Raw genomic sequence first — 19,095 nt, 5'->3', positions numbered from 1 at the left:
ACTAGGCAAAGACTGCACTAGATGAGCCCTAATGATATTTAAAAGAAAGCATGGGAAGGGTCCCAATGACTACAAGTAACTTAACCATATGCGTATGCCAGAATAAAGTCTAGTATCCTTAAAGGAATAAAACAAAATCCAGGCCAGGTATGGTCGTGCATGCCTGTAATCCCAACACTTTCGTGGACTGAAGCAGGTGGATTGCTTGAGCCCGGGAGGTTGAGGCTGCAGTGAGCCATGGTGATACCACTGCACTCTAGCCTGGGCAACAGAGCGAGGTCCTGTCTCTAAAAGAAAAAAAAAATTAGTAAAGTAAATTTTAAAATAAATGCACTCTAATCCCAGCACTTTAGGAGGCTCAGGCAGGTGGATCACCTGAGGTTAGGAGTTCGAGACTAGCCTGGCCAACATGGTGAAACCCCATCTCTATTAAAAGTACAGAAATTAGCTGGGTGTGATGGTGGGTGGCTATAATCCCAGCTACTCAAGAGACTAAGGCACGAGAATTGCTTGAACCCCGGAGGCAGAGGTTGCAGTAAGCTGCGATTGTGCCACTGCACTCCAGCCTAGGCTGGATTTGATAATAACAGATTACATACAACTCATTGGATAAAATAGGAGTTGACTGTTCCACACTGATTTGAATAAATAAACGGGGAGATGAGAAACCTATTCCTTCCAGTAGAATATAAACTAATAAATGTAGAAGGAATGAAAAAATTAGAAAAGTTATTTCGTAGCTATCACAGCATAATTAATTCAAGCAAGAATCATCAATAGATATCATAACTAATGAAATAAAGGTAGATTTAAAAATGAGATTTCATGGAGTCTCACAATATCACTTCAAAAACTTAGTAATTACACCAAAAAAATGACTTTATAACAAAAGTGGGCAAACAAAATGTTCAGATAGATAAAAACAGGACTTTTTTCCAGCTGACCTATACTGCAAGATATGCTAAAAGAAGTCCTTTAAACTAAAAATAAATGACATCAAATAGAAACTGGAGAAAGGGATTAGGAATTCTGGAAATGTTAACTATGTGGGTAAACATCACATTTATATATAGTTATTTTCTTATCTTAATCTCTTCAAAAGATATATTATTGTTTAAAACAAAAACGTGTGTGTGTGTGTGTGTCCGTGTGTGTGTCCGTGTGTAAACTACTATGGGATTTCTAACGTATGTAGATGCAATATACATGAAAGCAATAGCACAAAGAAGTGAAGGTGGGCCAAGCGTGGTGGCTCATGCCTGTAATCCCAGCCTTTTTGGAGGCCGAGGCAGGCAGATCACCTGAGGTCAGGAGTTCGAGACCAGCCTGACCAACATGGAGAAACCCTATCTCTACTAAAAATTTAAAAAATTAGGCATAGTGACATACACTTGTAGTTCCAGCTACTCGGGAGGCTGAGGCACAAGAATCACTTGAACTGGAGAGGCAGAGGTTGTAGTGAGCTGAGATTGTGCCAGTGCACTCCCTCCTGGGCCACAGAGCAAGACTTTTTCTTAAAAAAAAAAAAAAAAAACAAAAGACGTTGGGGGGGAATGAAACCACACCATTGAAAGGTTCCTACATTTTACATGAAGTGATACAATAGTAATTCTAAATGAACTATGATAAATGCAGACTATATTGTAACCTCAAGAGCAACCACTAAAAAATAACACAAAGGAGTATAACTTAAAAAGCCAAAAAAGAAACTAAAATGGAATATGTACTAAAAAAAAAAAAAAATGCAATTGACCCAAAGGAAGGAGGAAAGGAGTATGAAAGTAACCAAAAGCACACAGCACAAATAGAAAATGAAGAGAAAGGCCAGGTGTGGTGGCTCATGCCTGTAATCCCAGCACTTTGGGAGGCCAACGTGGGTGGATCACAAGGTCAGGAGATCAAGGCCATCCTGGCTAACACGGTGAAACTCCGTCTCTACTAAAAATACAAAACTAGCCGGGCATGGTGGCGGGCACCTGTAGTCCCAGCTACTCGGGAGGCTGAGGCAGGAGAACAGCGTGAACCCGGGAGGCGGAGCTGATAGTGAGCTGAGATCGCGCCACTGCACTCCAGCCTGGGTGATAGAGCGAGACTCCGACTCAAAAAAAAGAAAAAAAAAAAAAAAAGAAAAGAAAAGAAAGAAAATGAAGAGCAAAATGGGAGACCTAAATCCAACCATATCAATTTACACACTAATTAAAAGGCAGACTATCAGCCTAGATACAAAACCAAGACCCTACTATATGCTGTCCACAAGAGATGCCCTTTAAATATAAAGACATAAATCTATAAAAATAAGTAAAGAATAGTAAAATGTATACTATGCAAATACTAAGTGTAAGAAAGCTGGAGTGGCTATATTGATACAAGACAAATTAGACTACAAGACACGGGTAATAACACATCGATAGGACATTATCATAAAGATGGATCAATATAATAATCATTAATGCATATATGCCTAATAACAGACTTTCAAAACATACAAAGTAGAAACCAATGGAATAAATGGAATAGACAAATTAACAAAAATGGCTGGAGATTTGAATACCTCTCTTTCCTTAAGTGATCAAATTAATGAAATAAATCAATATAGACAGACAAGATTTGATGATCACCATTTCTTGACCTAATTGATATTTATAGAACACTACACCCATTAACTACAGAACACATTCTTTTCAAGTGCACATTACTTGCCTAAGAAGATTCAGTATTTGTTGAATAAATAAAATGAATAAATACATAATACACAAGTGGAAGATGGAACATGCTGAATTTAAAGTGACTGTATGGACAAACAGAACGAGACATTGGAGAAACAGAACAAGAAGTTGCAGTTGGCCAGGTGCAGTAGCTCACACCTGTAATCTCACTGTTCTGGGAGGCCAGGGTGGGAGGTTTGCTTGAGCCCAGGAGCTTGAGACCAGCTTGGACAACAAAGTGACACCCCATCTCTAAATTAAAAAAAAAAAAAAAATTAGCCAGGTGTGCCACATCTGTGGTCCCAGCTCCTTGGGAGGCTGAGGTGGGAAGATCACTTGTACCTGGGAGGTCAAGGCTGCAGGGAACTATGATCGTGCCACTGCACTCCAGCTTGGATAACAGATCAAGATCCCATCTCAAAAAAAAAAGAAGAAGAAAGGAAAAGAAAAAAAAGTTGAAGTTGATGACAGAGACTTACGATCATCTTGATGTCTATATTTCAGAATACTTAAAGCTCCTTAGAATCTTGGTTTTCCAAAAGAACACTAGGCAAAATGCTGTGCAGAGAGGAATAGAGACTAATGAATAGATTAAAAAAAACAAGAAAAACAGAATACCATTGGGTGGGGAGGTATCACAAGCTAAAGGAAGGGAGTTTTAACAAGTGGGATGGAGATCTGTGTTAAATATGGAAAAGAGGAGGAGGATGTGAACTGAGAAAATAACTTCAAGCATGAAAAGAAAACACTAGTAATCCTCCAAAGCAGCAAATATGGAAGAAATTATATATATGAGAGCCTATCCAGGGGAACTTCCCAAATGGCAGAGGTATCAAGGATGCAGGGACAGCATATAGCAGCCATGAAGTCAGTAAGTTTAGCAGCAGAAATGAGAAAAGAGAAAGCACGGTAGCCAGGAGGGCAACTAAATCGAAAGGAAGTGTTTGTCTTGTTTTTAAGATGGGAAAAGCTATATATTCCAACCAGAGGAAAGAGGTCCACTAAGCTGGTTGCTAGACTCCCCCCCCCGCAAAAAAAAAAAAAAAAAGGCAGGAGCAAAGTCCCAGCAAATGGAACGAGTGAAACAGAATGGCATTAAGTTTCAGAGAAAGGCATGGATACCCTCTCTGAGATTTAATGGAAAGAAACAAGAATGGATGCAGGCACACAGAGATTTATGGGAGTGAGGGGGGAAAATGAGGGTGTTCTGGTGAGACAGCTTCACTTTCTCAATCGGTTGAAAGTAACCTAGTACTTCCCCGTCTTCTGAGTAAGGCTAACTCAATGCTGGTAAACAGTTATGTTTATTCTTGTTTTTGTTTTTACACACAACTCACACTTCTCTGAATAGCCATGATTAACAGCTTAACTGAAGAGCTATTACAAATACAAATCTATAAAGTAATCAGGAATAAGTCATCAATCTTTCCGATATGGTATTTGGGGGAAAATAGACTTAGGATTACCCCTGGGTTTAGAGATGCCCTTTAAGCCATCCAGAGAAGACTGTGGCTCTGATTAAGATCCATTCTCTTGTCCCCTCCTTTGGCTGCCATTTTCCAGTGCAATGATAAGGTCTGACAGCTGGTAGAGGCAGACATCTGATGAATGCAAAGACTTATTTGTCCAGATGATAGAAGAATGTGAAGAAACTGGTCATTTGAAACCTAGCTTCATCATGCTCTCCTTATTTATTGCCCTTTTTCCATTGCTTCATTCTCCCCTAGCTACACTTTCAAGCTCTAATTCTCAATGTTCCGTGTGATTTGAAAGCTTTCACTGCTGTTCCATGAGATTTCGCTCCACTATGAAAGCCCCAGGCTCTTTTTAATGATCAAAATCTACTTCACATGCATCATGTTCTTAACAACCAAACACCAAACTCCCAATAAAGTTGCTTAGTATCATTTCAGTATCTACACTGTATATGTTTGATCATCCTTGTTACTAACAAAGACAGTCTCTTCCCTAGGCAGCAAGACAATCTCTTATGTTGTACCCAAGGTCAGTAACAAAAATGATAGCTCAGTTGCAAAGAATGTCACATGCACGCATGTGTGTAAATATGCATATATTCATCTACTAAGGGTCAACAGAATAATTATTTTTGTAACTTTTACATATAAAACATCAACAATATTACTTTTGCAAATATTTCCTTTCTATGGAATGATATACAATAGAGCGGGATTCATTAAAAAATATAAGTGGTTGAATTTCAAGTAAGAAATCTATACAGGGTTTGTTAACTTCTTGGAATCTTGCTAACTTACATCAAATCTACTATTTTGTCTTTGTGTTCTGTCACAGCCATTTGTGGCTACTTTCTAATTTTCTAATCTTTAATTTCCTATAAAATGCTTTACATGTCAAAATAAATTACTAATTCAGACATTGCTATGAAAAACAGAAATCCCTTTGATCAAAAAAAGGAACAGATATTTGGATTATGGAGCATAAATTATACTCTGGTATATTTATGCAAAAGGGTTAAGGCCAAAGAAAGAATCTGCTTGCTTATTAAAAATGCAAACATTACCTCAGTCATACAAATAGCCCCAAACTCGCCCAGCCACTGCCTCTGCAGATCACCCACCAGCATTAGCATTACATCATATGACATTATGAAACAATAGTGAACTCTGTGTAATACTTGAATATATTGTTTTGAAAGCATAAACTGTCATTAAGTTGAATAAAAGCTTTCTGAAATCAAACCTGGGGGGTACAGCCTTCACTGTGTGGCCTTTTTACTATTTTGAGGAATGGCCTCATCCTGAAAGCAGGAAAGGGGGAAAAAGAGATCAGAGTATAAAGGCGACAGTGATGTGTGGCCCCTGAAGCAGCTCAGGAGGCAGAGGGCAGGGCTTTTAATTATCAGGCAGAACAATGTCAAAGCAGGAGGCTCTGCAACAAATGCTGCACCTAAAAACCCAAACAACCTCATACCCACCACGCTAGTTCCTGTATATCCTAGTGATTTCTATAATGGGCTTTGCTGGAATTGGAAACGAAGTCTCATTCTATGCCCTGATGCAATCTTAAAATGTGCTATCACTTACAGCCATGCGACTTCAAGCAATTAATTGAAGCTATCTAGGCCTCAATATTTTAATCTATAAAAATAGAAAGAACAATAGCTATTATGTAGAAGCATGGGGGATAAGATACTATTATCATAATTACACTTATCATTCCCACCCCCTTTGCCTATCTCTCCTAATCACGGCCCAAGATGTTTCGTCTTCACAAGTGAAACATGAGCATTGCCTTAAATGCTCACTGGCTTTTTGCTTGCTGTAGTCTGGCCACAGCCACATGTTGTCATTTCTAGATTCATGCCATTCTCATCAAGTGGGGGTGCAGTGAGAGGATGAATTATAGAAACTATTTTCTATAGTATTTTTTAAAACTTGGGCCGGGCATGGTGGCTCATGCCTGTAGTCTCAGCACTTTGGGAGGCTAAGGTAGGAGGCGCACTGGAGTCCAGGCGCTTGAGACCAACATGGGCAACATAGTGAGACCCTGTCTCTACAAAAAAAAAAAATGCATTTTAATTAGCCGGGTGTGGTGGTGCACACTGTAGTCCCAGCTACTCTGGAAGCTGAGGTGGGAGGATCACTTGAGCCCAGGAGGTTGAGGCTGCAGTGAGCCATGATCTCATCTCTACCTTCCTTAACCAAATCCCAGATAACCTCTTCCTATAACCTGCTCCTTACTAGCCTTCCTCCTTCCTACACCTATTCTCAATGTTCTTAATAACCAAGGCTCAAAGAGGTGGAAAAACAAAGCCAGACAACCTAATAGTTGGTGGCAAAGTCCCAGTTAAAACTCATTTATCAATGAAACCAGGTCCAGTTGCATTGCATTAACTGTATCACATTAATTATTCACTTTTAGGGCACTCGGTGATGATTTATTTATTTTGAGACAGAGTCTTGCTTTGTCGCCCAGACTGGAGTGCAGTGATGCAATGTTGGCTCACTGCAAGCTCCACCTCTTGGGCTCAAGTGATACTCCCACCTCAGCCTCCTGAGTAGCTGGAACTACAGGTGCCCACCACCATGCCCAGCTAAGTTTTGTATTTTTTGTAGAGACAGTGTTTTGCCATGTTGGCCAGGCTAGTCTCAAACTCCTGTGCTCAGGTGATCCAACCGCCTCGGCCTTTCAAAGAGCTAGGATTATAGGCATGAGCCACCATGCCCAGCCCTCAGTGATGACTTCAAATCTGAGGTTAGCTTCCCTTAACACCAAGTCTTCTACATATTTCCCCTACTAGTGATTATCATAAAACAAATTACAGTTAATCCTTGAACAACATGGGTCTCAACCACATGGGTCCACTTATATGTGGATTTTCTTCTGCCTTTGCCACCCCTAAGACAGCAAAACCAACCCCTCCTTTTCCTCCTTCTCAGCCTACTCAACGTGAAGACAATGATGAAGATCTTTCTGATGATCCACTTCCACTCAATGAATAGTTAATATACTTTCTCTTCCTTTTAATTTTCTTTTCTTTCTTTTTTTTTTTTTTTTGGAGACTGAGTCTCACTCTGTCGCCCAGGCATGATCTCAACTCACTGCAACCTCTGCCTCCTGGGTTCAAGCGATTCTTGTGCCTCAGCCTCCCAAGTAGCTGGGACTACAGCTGCACGCCACCACACCCAACTAATTTTTGTATTTTCAGTGCACATGGGGTGTCAGTATGGTGGCCAGGCTGATCTCGAATCCCTGACCTGAAGTGATCCATCCTCCTCAGCCTCCCAAAGTACTGGGATTACAGGCATGAGCCACTGCGCCTGGCCTTCCTTATAATTTGCTTCATACATTTTCTTTTGTTTAGTTTACTTGATTGTATACAGTATATAATACATATAACATAAAATATGTGTTAATCAACTGTTTCTGCTATCAGTAAGGCCTCTAGCAAACAGAAGGCTATTAGTAGTCAAGTTTTGGGTAAGTTGAAAGTTATATGCAGATTTTTGTGGGTTTTTTGTGGTTTATTTTCCCCTGAGATGGAGTTTCACTCTTGTTGCCCAAGCTGGAATGCAACGGCACAATCTCGGCTCACTGCAACCTCCATCTCCCGGTTCTAGCAATTCTCCTGCCTCAGCCTCCCGAGTAGCTGGGATTACCGGCGCGCGCCACCATGCCCGTCTAATTTTTTGTATTTTTAGTAGAAACGGGATTTCACCATGTTGGCCAATATGGTCTCGATCTCCTGACCTCAGGTGATCCACCCACCTCAGCCTCCCAAACTGCTAGGATTATAGGCCACCATGCCCAGCAGACTTTTTTTTTTTGAGACAGGATCTCACTCTGTCGCCTAGGCTGAAGTATACTGACATGACTACTGCTCACTGCACCCTTGACCTCCTGGGCTCAAGCGATCCTCCTATGTCAGCTTCCCAAGTAGCTAGGACGACAGACATGTGCCACCATGCCTAATTTTTTGTATTATCTGTCAAGACAGAGTTTCACTGTATTGCCCAGGCTGGTCTTGAACTCTTGGACTCCAGTGATCCTCCTGCCTCAGCCTCCCAAAGTGCTGGAATTACAGGTGTGAGCCACCATGCCCTACTATTGTTAGCTTCTTTAGAGAATCACATTATTCCTCAAAATCATGAAAACTAAGAAGATGAATAGGCCAGGTGAGGGGGCTCACGCCTGTAATCCCAGTGCTTTGGGAGGCCGAGGCGGGTGGATCACCTGAGGTCAGTAGTTCAAGACTAACCTGACCAACATGGTGAAACCCCATCTCAACTAAAAAAAAAAAAAAAAAATTCTAGCTTGGCATGGTGGCAGGCGTCTGTAATCCCAGCTACTTCAGGAGGCCGAGACAGGAGAATCGCTTGAACCTGGGAGGCGGAGGTTGCAGTGAGCCAAGATCACGCCATTGCACTCCAGCCTGGGGGACAAGAGTGAAAACTCTGTTTCAAAAAAAAAAAAAAAAAAATATATATATATATATATATATAAAAAACATATATATATAGTGTTATTTTACATAAAAGTCAGAATGTTTACCAAAGTCTAACCCTGAGGTCTGTAGGGAAGAAATTGAAAGCTTGTATTTCCTTATCTATGAAACAGATGAAGCACCGGTAAGAATAAGACAATATATGGATCATCTATAAAGCACCATTTGTTTTTGTTTTTTAAATAGTGTGGAACAGTGTAACATAAGATTTGACATCAATGAAGAAGGTTCAAGTTCAACCTCTCTATATGCCAGCTGCCTGATCTCACCCTAATCACTGAAACACGTTTAATGATGTAAGAATTAAAGGGATGATATGTGTATGAGGAAGGACCTCTTAATACAAATAGCTATGTAAATGTAAGATGTTTTACATTGTATTATACCAAGTTAAATAAACCAGGGCCTTATGTTCATTATTTCCTAATCTTTAGTGGGGGTGAGGGAGGAGGGAACTAAAGGACTCTTACAGCAGAAACACCAGTTAATATAAAATCATCTCCACCACTTAATGGAGACACGAAAATAATAAAGTTGTGGCCTTGGTGTCAAAAGGTAACTACCACAATATATGCTAACTGGGTGGGTAATCTCTCTTTTCAAACACACACTCTCACATAAAACAGCCGCCAGGATTAATTACAAGTGTATCAGTAGTGATGGAGATTTCCTCTACGGATCTGAACTAGTCCACCCACTGTCCGGATCACAAATAACAATGAAAATCTTTTCATGGGAATATAACAGGAAAGGGCCATTTTCGACCTCATTCATTCACTTACTCAGTCCCTATCTTATACCAGGTTCTATTTCAAGTGCTGGGAATTCAACAGTGAGCAAAAGAGGAAATACCATCATGGAGCTCACATTCTAGCAGAGAAATATAGACAGTAAACATATTTGCAATAGGTCAATGATAATTAAGGGCTATAGAGAAAAACAGGTAGGGAAAGGTCTGCAATTTTTAATTAGGGAAATCAAGAAAGGCTTCACTGAGAAGATGCCATTTAAACAAAGACCTAAAGGAGATGAGAGAGCAAAATAAATGGATACGTAGAAAGAAAGTAGTAGGGCTACACAAATCTCTCCAGCAAGTTCAGATAAAACAAAATGCAATCCTTTACCTTTCAGAAGGGGCTGGAAGGTTGGAATCTCTTGCAACTTGATGACATCGGGATCGTTGCTGACGTTCCGTGAGGCCTGGGAGCCCTGAGCTACAACCACAATATCATCCATCTTGGCTCTATGCTTGGCTGGTGAAGGAGTCACTGAAAATCAAGTTACACTGCTTAGGAGATGCGTATTAGTTAGGCACCTCTGCCTCACCAAGGCAGTTTTCGGTGTAGTGATTAAAAACAATAATTTTATACAATGTAGCTATCTTGCAGTTGGGGTTGGGGTGGCGGGGATGAATTATAGAAACTATTTTCTATAGTATTTTTAAAAACTCAGGCTGGAGCCAGGCACGGTGGCTCATGCCTGTGATCTTAGCACTTTGGGAGGCCAAGGCGGGCAGATCACCTAAGGTGAGGAGTTTGAGACCAGCCTGGCCAACATGGCGAAACCCTGTCTCTACTAAAAATACAAAAATTAACAGGGCATGGTGGCGGGTGCCTGTAATTCCAGCTACTCAGGAGGCTGAGGCAGGAGAATCATTTGAGCCCAAGAGGCAGAGGTTGGGGTGTGGTAAGATCATGCCACTGCACTCGAGCCTGGGCAACAGAGCGAGACTCTGTTGCAGGAAAAAAAAAAAAAAAAACACCATCTCGGGCTGGGCGTGGTGGCTCATGCCTGTAATCTCAGCACTTTGAGAGGCTGAGGCAGGAGGATCACCAGCGTCCAGGAGTTCAACACCAACCATAGTGAGACCCTGTCTCTACAAAAAAAAAAAAAAAATTTTTTTTTTTTTTTTTTTTTTTTGAGACGGAGTCTCGCTCTGTGGCCCAGGCTGGAGTGCAGTGGCCAGATCTCAGCTCACTGCAAGCTCCGCCTCCTGGGTTTACGCCATTCTCCTGCCTCAGCCTCCCGAGTAGCTGGGACTACAGGCGCCCGCCACCTCGCCCGGTTAGTTTTTTGTATTTTTTTTAGTAGAGACAGGGTTTCACTGTGTTAGCCAGGATGGTCTCGATCTCCTGACCTCGTGATCCGCCCGTCTTGGCCTCCCAAAGTGCTGGGATTACAGGCTTGAGCCACCGCACCCGGCCAAAAAAAATTCTTTTAATTAGTCAGATGTGGTGGTGCACACTATAGTTCCAGCGACTCAGGAAGCTGGGATGGATCACTTGAGCCCAGGAGGTCAAGACCGCAGTGAGCCATGATCACACCACTTCATGGGTAAGAGAACGACAGTCTCAAAAAACAAAACAAAACAACAACAACGAAAACCCTCAGACATTACAGGAATTTATTTTATTTTGATGCAGAGCCTCACTCTGTTGCCAGGCTGGATGGAGTACAGTGGTGCAATCTCCGCTTACTGCAACCTCCGCTTCCTGGGTTCGAGTAATTCTCCTGCCTCAGCTTCCTGAGTAGCTGGGACTATAGGCACATGCCACCACACCCGATTAATTTTTGTATTTTTAGTAGAGGTGGGGTTTCACCATATTGGCCAGGCTGGTCTCAAACTCCTGACCTCGTGATACAACCGCCTTGGCCTCCCAAAGTGCTGGGATTATGGGTGTGAGCCACCGCACCTGGCCCATTACGGGATTATATAACATGAATAAACTTCTTTCGTAACTAAATGTTTTCTTTTTCAGCACATAAAAGTATAGGCAGATTTTTTTCATTTTCTCCTTCTTTAATTATCCTGATATCTTGACATATATATATATATATACCTATTTCTAAAACGAGAAATAAAGGGTACAAAATTTAACTGTGACTTGCCCAAAGTCAGCAGTGCTAGAAAGTTAGGAAAGGAATTAGAGGTCTCTAAGTTACTGGTACACAAGGCCCATCTCTGCGACACTGGAGTTGCAAAGCTGTCTATCCACCCTACCACATCAAGCCAGCTATGTTAAGTCCAGGAAAACACCCTGGTCTCAGCCCCCAAATGACTGGCCTATTCCAGACGCTTCAGCCTCCTTTTTTTTTTTTTTTTTTTTTTTTAAGTCAAGGTGGCTGGGCACGGTGGCTTACGCCTGTAATCCCAGGACTTTGGGAGGCCAAGGCAGGTGGATCACTTGAGGTCAGGAGTTCGAGATTAGCCTGTCCAACGTGGTAAAACCTTATCTCTACTAAAAACACAAACATTATCCAGGCGTGAGGTCCCTGTAATCCCAGCCACTCAGGAGGCTGAGGCATGAAAATTGCTTGAACCCGAGAGGCAGAGGTTGCAGTGAGCCAGGATCATGCCATTGCACTCCAGCCTAGGCAACAGTGAGACTCTGTCCCCCCCCCCCAAAAAAAAAAGTTTATTATTTAAACTCCTGGACTCCAGCAATCCTCCCACCTGGGCGTCCTGAGTAGCTAGGACTTCAGCCCCCTCATTCTTAAAATTATAGCATTAGTCCAGGGCAAAAATAGCCAGTAAGTCCATTCTAGGCTGAGGCAAAAATCAGAAATTTGGAGGACAAAGGAGGAGATCAATTCAGGTTCCTTGGGAGAAAGTAATCCATTTGGAGGGAAGTGATTCATATTATAAAGGACTCCCTGGACCAAGAAATCATCCTCTCCCCCAAATATCTTCCAGACTGGGGCATGAATGAATCTTTAAAGTGTTTTATGCTCTAGAAGGTAATATTCCCAGGCTCATTATAGTCATATCTCAAAGGTTAATCCAGGGATGCCATAGAACTGTTCTGTCTCCTAGAAGCTCGTCTCCGGAAGCTTGGCATTCCCTTTTTTAGAAAAATCTCTGCTGCTTTTATTTCTTTTCAAGAAATATTTCTTTACCTGTTTTGGTAATTTACCTAGCATTTTACAAAAGCCATGCCAGAAATCTTTCCTGCAATACATTGTGATTCCTCCTTCCCCAGATGCCAGAGCAAAGGGGAGTTCGAAACATTCCAGCTAGCCTCTACTACCTTATCTGTAAAATGGGATTACTGCAAAAATTCTATGTAAATGTATGTAAAGTACTTGGCACAGGGGAATAGGCAATTTTTTTTTTTTTTTTTTTTTTTTTAGACGGAGTCTCGCTCTGGCGCCCAGGCTGGAGTGCAGTGGCCGGATCTCAGCTCACTGCAAGCTCCGCCTCCCGGGTTTACGCCATTCTCCTGCCTCAGCCTCCCGAGTAGCTGGGACTACAGGCGCCTGCCACCTCACCCGGCTAGTTTTTTGTATTTTTTAGTAGAGACGGGGTTTCACCGTATTAGCCAGGATGGTCTCGATCTCCTGACCTTGTGATCCGCCCGTCTCGGCCTCCCAAATTGCTGGGACTACAGGCTGGAGCCACCGCGCCCGGGGGAATAGGCAAATTCTAACATCGGAAATGCGCAAATGCTGTTGGTTCATGGGCAAGCAAGCATATTAAAAAGATGCCACACCGCTTCCCCCCAAAATATGTTTCTGCCCTGCCATAGAGGCAAGAATGTCAGATGTCACAATGATTATATTTCTTACAACAAATATGACACTCTGGGCCTTCCAAGGAAATAGAAAAACGTAGCAAAGCTAGTAGACGCTGCCCACCATTCAAAGCTGCCCCAATCCAGTCCCCCAGAATGTAGGTCTGAACTAGTCTTGAAGGTCACACTTCAAAGTGAAACACCCTTAGATCTATTAGCTTGCCTATTTATGAATTACAAATCCTATCAAGAACAGAGAACTTCTAAAATCGGGGACTCTTTTTAGGACCCGGATTAACCAATTTGCATTAGCAACCCCGGAGCTTAGCCAAAGCACTCCCAGCTGTCCTGGCCTGCGTGGTTAACAAAAAAAAGCAGCAAATGGTCCTCAATTAAACATCAGCTGTTTTATGTATTGAACACTCACTGTATCGCAAACACAATAATCCTCCCATTCTTGTCTCAAACGCTTAGAGGAATCTAAAATTCATGGACAGGGAACAACAATGGAAAACACCAGAGCCTGCTGTCTGGTCAACCTCTATAAGATTAGAAAAGGACCAAGACACCTTCTGAGAAGAAAAAGCTGTTTCTGGAGACCTCTGCACTCAAGAGTTCAAATAAGTGGACACCTATCACATATCCCTTCAGAAAAGGAACCTCTAACACCGGTTTTTAAGAAACAGCCTGTTCTTAGAGGTCCTATAATCCATCCACTGTGTGAGCCAAATCTCACTACATCAGCCATGAGCACTAGAGCCAAAAATTAATTAGGTCGTCTTTTAAACAGTAGGCTGTAGCTGGGAGAAACGGCTGTTTTGAAAATAAATAATGGGCACCGGCGCCCACGCTGGCTTAGCTTGCAGTCACAGGCACTTCCATCAGGGGAATCGAGGCCAGGACAGATGGTGACTTTTTTTTTTCCCTAGTAACATGGTAGGGCTTTTTCTGTGCGTTCCCGTCCGCAGTCCCAGACCCCACTAGTCTGGGAGGCAGCCCACTCTGCAAGCAGACAGGGCGGGCTGGAGGGGGGTGGGTTAGGACACCGACCTGAGGAGTTCAGATCGTTGGGTCGGCTCTCGGCCTCGGAGCTCTGCTCACTGCCCATGATGCCGGCAGCGGTGGCAGCAGAAGAACGGCGAGCCAGGCGGTCACCGCTCCGGCGGCGGGCGACAGGGCAGGGGCCAGGGACCGGGACGGGGAGGCAAGGCAGAGTCTGGGCGGCGCAGCGAGGCTAATGTGTGGGGCTGACGCGTCCAGCCCACGCAGGGGCCTGGGCGGCGGGGGGAGAGGCCCTATTTGGGGAACAGAAACGCAAGGAGGCGCGGCGCGAATGCACCCGGCTCGCCCTCCTTCTTTCCGGGAGCCCTAAGAGAACCTGCAGATGACACTAGCTTTGCCGCACCTGCGGCCGGCGGGCGGCGCCGCTTTCACTCACTGGTTCTCGCGCCGCAAGCTCGCTCCTTCCGGGATGCAGATGGGCGGTGCCAGCTACGCCCGACCGTCAGTTCCGGGTTAGGAGGCCCCGCCCCCGGCCCGAGGGAGGGGCGGAGAGACCCCCTCCTGCGACTTAGGGCGACGCCACCTTAAAGGGCCTGACCTCCTTGAAGCCAGAACTGCCGAAAAGGGTAAGCCCTTTCCTGTTGCGTCGCCTTGCAAACACCACCCACGCTATTAAGCGCTTCAATACCCACATGTGAGAACAACTTTACAAACAAGATATTTTTAACCCCGTTTTACAGATGGAGAAAAAGACGTTAGATAGACCCAGGATTCGAACCCACAACAGCGTGGATGCAAAGTTCGTTTTTAATTCTGAAGAGCTGGGAGTTTAGCAGTGGATGATCAAACAAAAAAGTACCAGAAGGCGGTGAAGGCAGCAGCTGGAAATGAGAGAAAAATTAAGAAATAGAAAGTGCTGATTCACGTATTAGGGAGTGCACATCTTTAAAGAGAAGTAAAGAACCTTTTTGGCTAGGCGCTTTCTGGGGACCTTGACAGTTATCAACAAGTCACTCTGAAACTAACAAAAGGTGAGGAGGGAGTAATCCAGAAAGGAAACTGCCACTTTTACCAGGGCAAGGAAATAGACCTAGCAATGCAATTCCATCAAGGAGTTAGCTGGCTCTGGAGTTCTCCGAACTTTGCAACTCATTTTATATTACGTTGTTTGCGTCAAGAAATTTCAAGTAGGCCGGACGCGGTGGCTCACGCCTGTAATCCCAGCATTTTGGGAGGCCAAGGCGGGCGGATCACGAGGTCAGGAGATAGAGACCATCCTGGCTAACACGGCGAAACCCCGTCTCTACTAAAAACACCAAAAAATTTAGACGGATGTGATGGCGGGCGCCTGTAGTCCCAGCTACTCGGGAGGCTGAGGCAGGAGAATGGCATGAACTTGGAAGGCGGAGCTTGCAGTGAGCTGAGATCGCGCCACTGCACTACAGCCTGGGCTACAGAGCGAGATTCCGTCTCTTAAAAAAAAAAAAAATTTTTCAAGTAAATGCCTTGAGATTTTATATGCATAAAATACAGTCTCAGAAGAAGTGTCAAGTAGACTACGTGATTTTTAAGTCCCTTCCACTCTACTATATCACAATAATTTCCCCTATTTTACCTTATTTAATTTTCACAACAACCCTGCAGCCGGTAAGTAGGTGACTCCTCCATGGTCAGCAGGTGGTAAGTGGTGGAACTATTTAGGACTGTCTGATGCTCTTTCCTCACCATTGCAATACAATGAGAAAAATGCAAATGAATCTAAGTACAGTGGTCTCTGGGAATATGAAAATAGAACGAAAAACTGCCTGAGAGATCAGGGCAGGCTTCTAGAAGGTTGTGTCTGACTCGTCTTGAGGTTTACATAAACCACACCAGGCTGATGGGACTGGGAAGGGCCCACTAAGCAGTGAGACCATTGCCTTTTGGAGAGTCCTTGCTTCCCCTCCCAGATTTCCTCTTTGAGGGTTAGGTGAGAGAAGAGGTAAAAGGGGTGAGGAATGGAGAATAACTCATTCTGGCTCTTGTTTCCCCCTCCCCCTTTCCACATAAAAGTATATTTGCCTTGTGTTCCATACACCAGTCCATACTGATGTAATGGTGTTTTTTATGCTTTCTTTTGGGTAAACATTTCATTCTTAAAAAGATCTTCTATCCCATCAACTGATGAATGGATAAAGTATGGTATATCCGTGGAATGGAATATTTATTCAGCCAAAATAAGGGAAGGATGAAGTACTGATACATGCTACAACACAGAGTAACCTTGACAACATTATTCAATATGAAAAAGGCCTGTCACAAAAGACCACATATTGTAGATTCCGTTTATATGAAATGTCCAGGAGAAGCACTACAGAGAGAGAAAAATATATTAGTGTTGCCTAAGGCCAAGGAGGGGTAGGTGGAAGGGAAATGTAGACTGACTATTACTGGGTATGGAGTTTCTTTCTGGGGTTGATGAAAATGTTCTAAAATTGTAATGATGAGTGCACAACTCTGAATATATTAAAAACCACCGTAGAGTACACTTTACCAGGGTAAATTGTATGGTATGCAAATTCTATATCCATAAAGCTATATTCAGAAAAAGAACATATGAAGATAAAATTCCTTTCTTCACTGGCTTAACATTTCTTGGGAACCTGAAATGTTCTAGGCACTTGCTACACACTAAGAATAAAAAATTCAACAAGGCCCAGCCCCTGTACTTACAGTCTGGTGGCAAGAAAATTAAATGAGCATTTATATAACATAAGGAGTCTGCTGGAAGAGCTTTATAGCTAGGAAACATTTGAGATTGATGTCTTTTAGCACCTTTTAAATCCCTTCTACGTGAGCAGCAGACTATGTTGTTGTATATGTAATAACTAGCAATTGAACAACCTTTTTGAGTTTATAGGTCTACAGGTCTATATGTTAGACCTACATAAAAAGGTCTATATTATGATCTGTGTATAAAGTAGATAACACTTCCCTAATTTTACAGAAAAGTTAAGTGATTTATTCTTGGTCACACAACTAGTAAGTTATAAAACCAGGACTCATGTTTTCAAAACTCATCATGTGTCTGTCCACTCCAGACTGACTCCTCTTCCCATGTCTTTATATGACCTGGTACTCCAACCAGGCTCCCAAGCCAGAAGCCTGCTTACTGTCAGCACCACCTCCAACCAATTGTTGCATCCTGGAGAGCCTCTCTGTTAATTTCTCCTCTATCTCCATGCCCATTTCAGGGCCTTATCACTTCCATTTCTTGGAAGAGAGGCCTCTGGCCTCACATCCTTCAATCCATCCCTCCTGTGGCAGGTAGAGAGAATTTTCTAGAATATTAATTAGATCTCTGGACCTGTCACTGCCCTGCAAAAAACTTTCAGAACTCCCCATGCCTTTAGGATAAAGTTTAAGATTTAACATGAAAACCTTCCTGCTCTGACCCCAGCCTCTCTCTCTGTTCTGTGTACACTGGTAACCTTCCTAACAGGCTGAATTTGCTGTGGTCATGCAATTTCCTCTTCCTGAAATATTCAGCCTTTTCCTCCTCATCTGCTAATAACTTCATTCTTCAATAATTAACTAACACCGCCTCCCAGAAATTGGGATCAGATGTCCCTTCTCTGAGCCTTTTTAGTTGCCATCTTCTATTATAACATTTATTCTTTTCTTGGGGAGGGCAGGGACAGGGTCTCACTCTGGTGCCCAGGCTGGAGAGCAGTGGTGCTATCATGGCTCACTACAGCCTCTACCTCCTAGGCTCTTAGGTGATCCTCCTGCCTCAGCCTCCCAAGTAGCTGAAACTACAGGCGTGTACCACCACACCAGGCCAATTTTTATTTTTTGTAGAGATGGAGTCTTGCTATGTTGGCTCAGGCTGGCCTCAAACTCCTCGGCTTAAGTGATCCTCCTGCCTTGGCTTCCCAAAGTGCTGGGATTACAGGCGTGAGCCACTACACCTGGCCTTCATCACACTTATTGTTTACACAGCCGTTGATTTACTTGACTCTTTCTCCTTCTGAACTATGAACATCTTGAAGGTAGATCCCATTGATATTATTGGTCTTTAATTTCCCCTGCAGGTGCGTAATACATGTTTTCTGATTACTTTTTTAAAAAAATCTAAACTCCACATAGATGGGACTTCTAACCCTCAGAGAAGAGTATCAGGAATCTCTTCAGGAAGTGAAGTGACAATGGATATAATTTCTAAGTTGTGACTCAGGCCAGAAATTAAAGGTTTTTTATTTTATTTTTTTAAGTAATCCAGGTGCAGTGGCTCACACCTGTAATCCCAGCACCTTGGGAGGCCAAAGCAGGAGGGTTGCTTGACCCCAGGAGTTTGAGACTAGCAAAGGCAATATAGCGAGACCTCATCTATACAAATAATTTAAAACACCGGGTATGGTGGGTCACAGCTGTAATCCCAGCACTTTGGGAGGCCAAGGTGGGCAGATCACTTGATGTCAGGAGTTCAAGACCAGCCTGACCAACATGGTGAAACCTTGACTGTACTAAAAATACAAAAATTAGCTGGGCTTGGTGGCATGAGCCTGTAATCTCAGCTACTCAGGAGACTGAAGCAGGAAAATTGCTTGAACCTGAGAGGTGGAGGTTGCAGTGAACTGAGATTGTGCCACTGCACTCCAACCTGGGCAACAGAGCGAGATTCCATCTCAAAATTAAAAAAAAAAAAATTAAGAACAGTAGCTGGGTGTGGTGGTGTGCATCTGTGGTCCCAGCTACTCAAGAGACTGAGGCAAAAGAATCACTTGAGCCCAGGTGGTCAAAGCTGCAGTGAGCGGTGATTGTGCCATTGCACTCCAGTGTGGGCAACAGCGCGAGACCCTGTCTCAAAAAATGAATGAATAAGTAAATCAATGATATTTATAAATTAAACACA

At 43.1% G+C, this 19,095-nt stretch overlaps 1 protein-coding gene across 3 annotated transcripts in view; it reads right to left on the bottom strand.

Annotated features, from left to right (window-relative positions):
- BORCS5 (BLOC-1 related complex subunit 5) overlaps positions 1 to 14,683 on the bottom strand; it is a 107,297-nt gene extending 92,614 nt beyond the window's left edge. The window contains exons 1-2 of one of the 3 annotated variants that reach the window (XM_025402179.1): positions 14,638 to 14,683; positions 9,813 to 9,956 (exon numbers count right to left, since the gene is read on the bottom strand). In XM_025402179.1, the coding sequence (XP_025257964.1) occupies positions 9,813 to 9,956; position 14,638 (145 nt within the window). In that variant the 5' untranslated portion in view covers positions 14,639 to 14,683. Of the gene's footprint in view, positions 1 to 9,812; positions 9,957 to 14,249 lie in introns of all 3 variants that reach the window. The other 2 variants (XM_025402178.1, XM_025402180.1) reach the window with 2 other exon arrangements.
- Positions 14,684 to 19,095: the final 4,412 nt, after the last annotated feature.

The sequence above is a fragment of the Theropithecus gelada genome, chromosome 11, assembly GCF_003255815.1.
Source record: "Theropithecus gelada isolate Dixy chromosome 11, Tgel_1.0, whole genome shotgun sequence".
NCBI lineage: Eukaryota > Metazoa > Chordata > Mammalia > Primates > Cercopithecidae > Theropithecus > Theropithecus gelada.
This window is presented reverse-complemented; position numbering and strand designations above follow the sequence as displayed.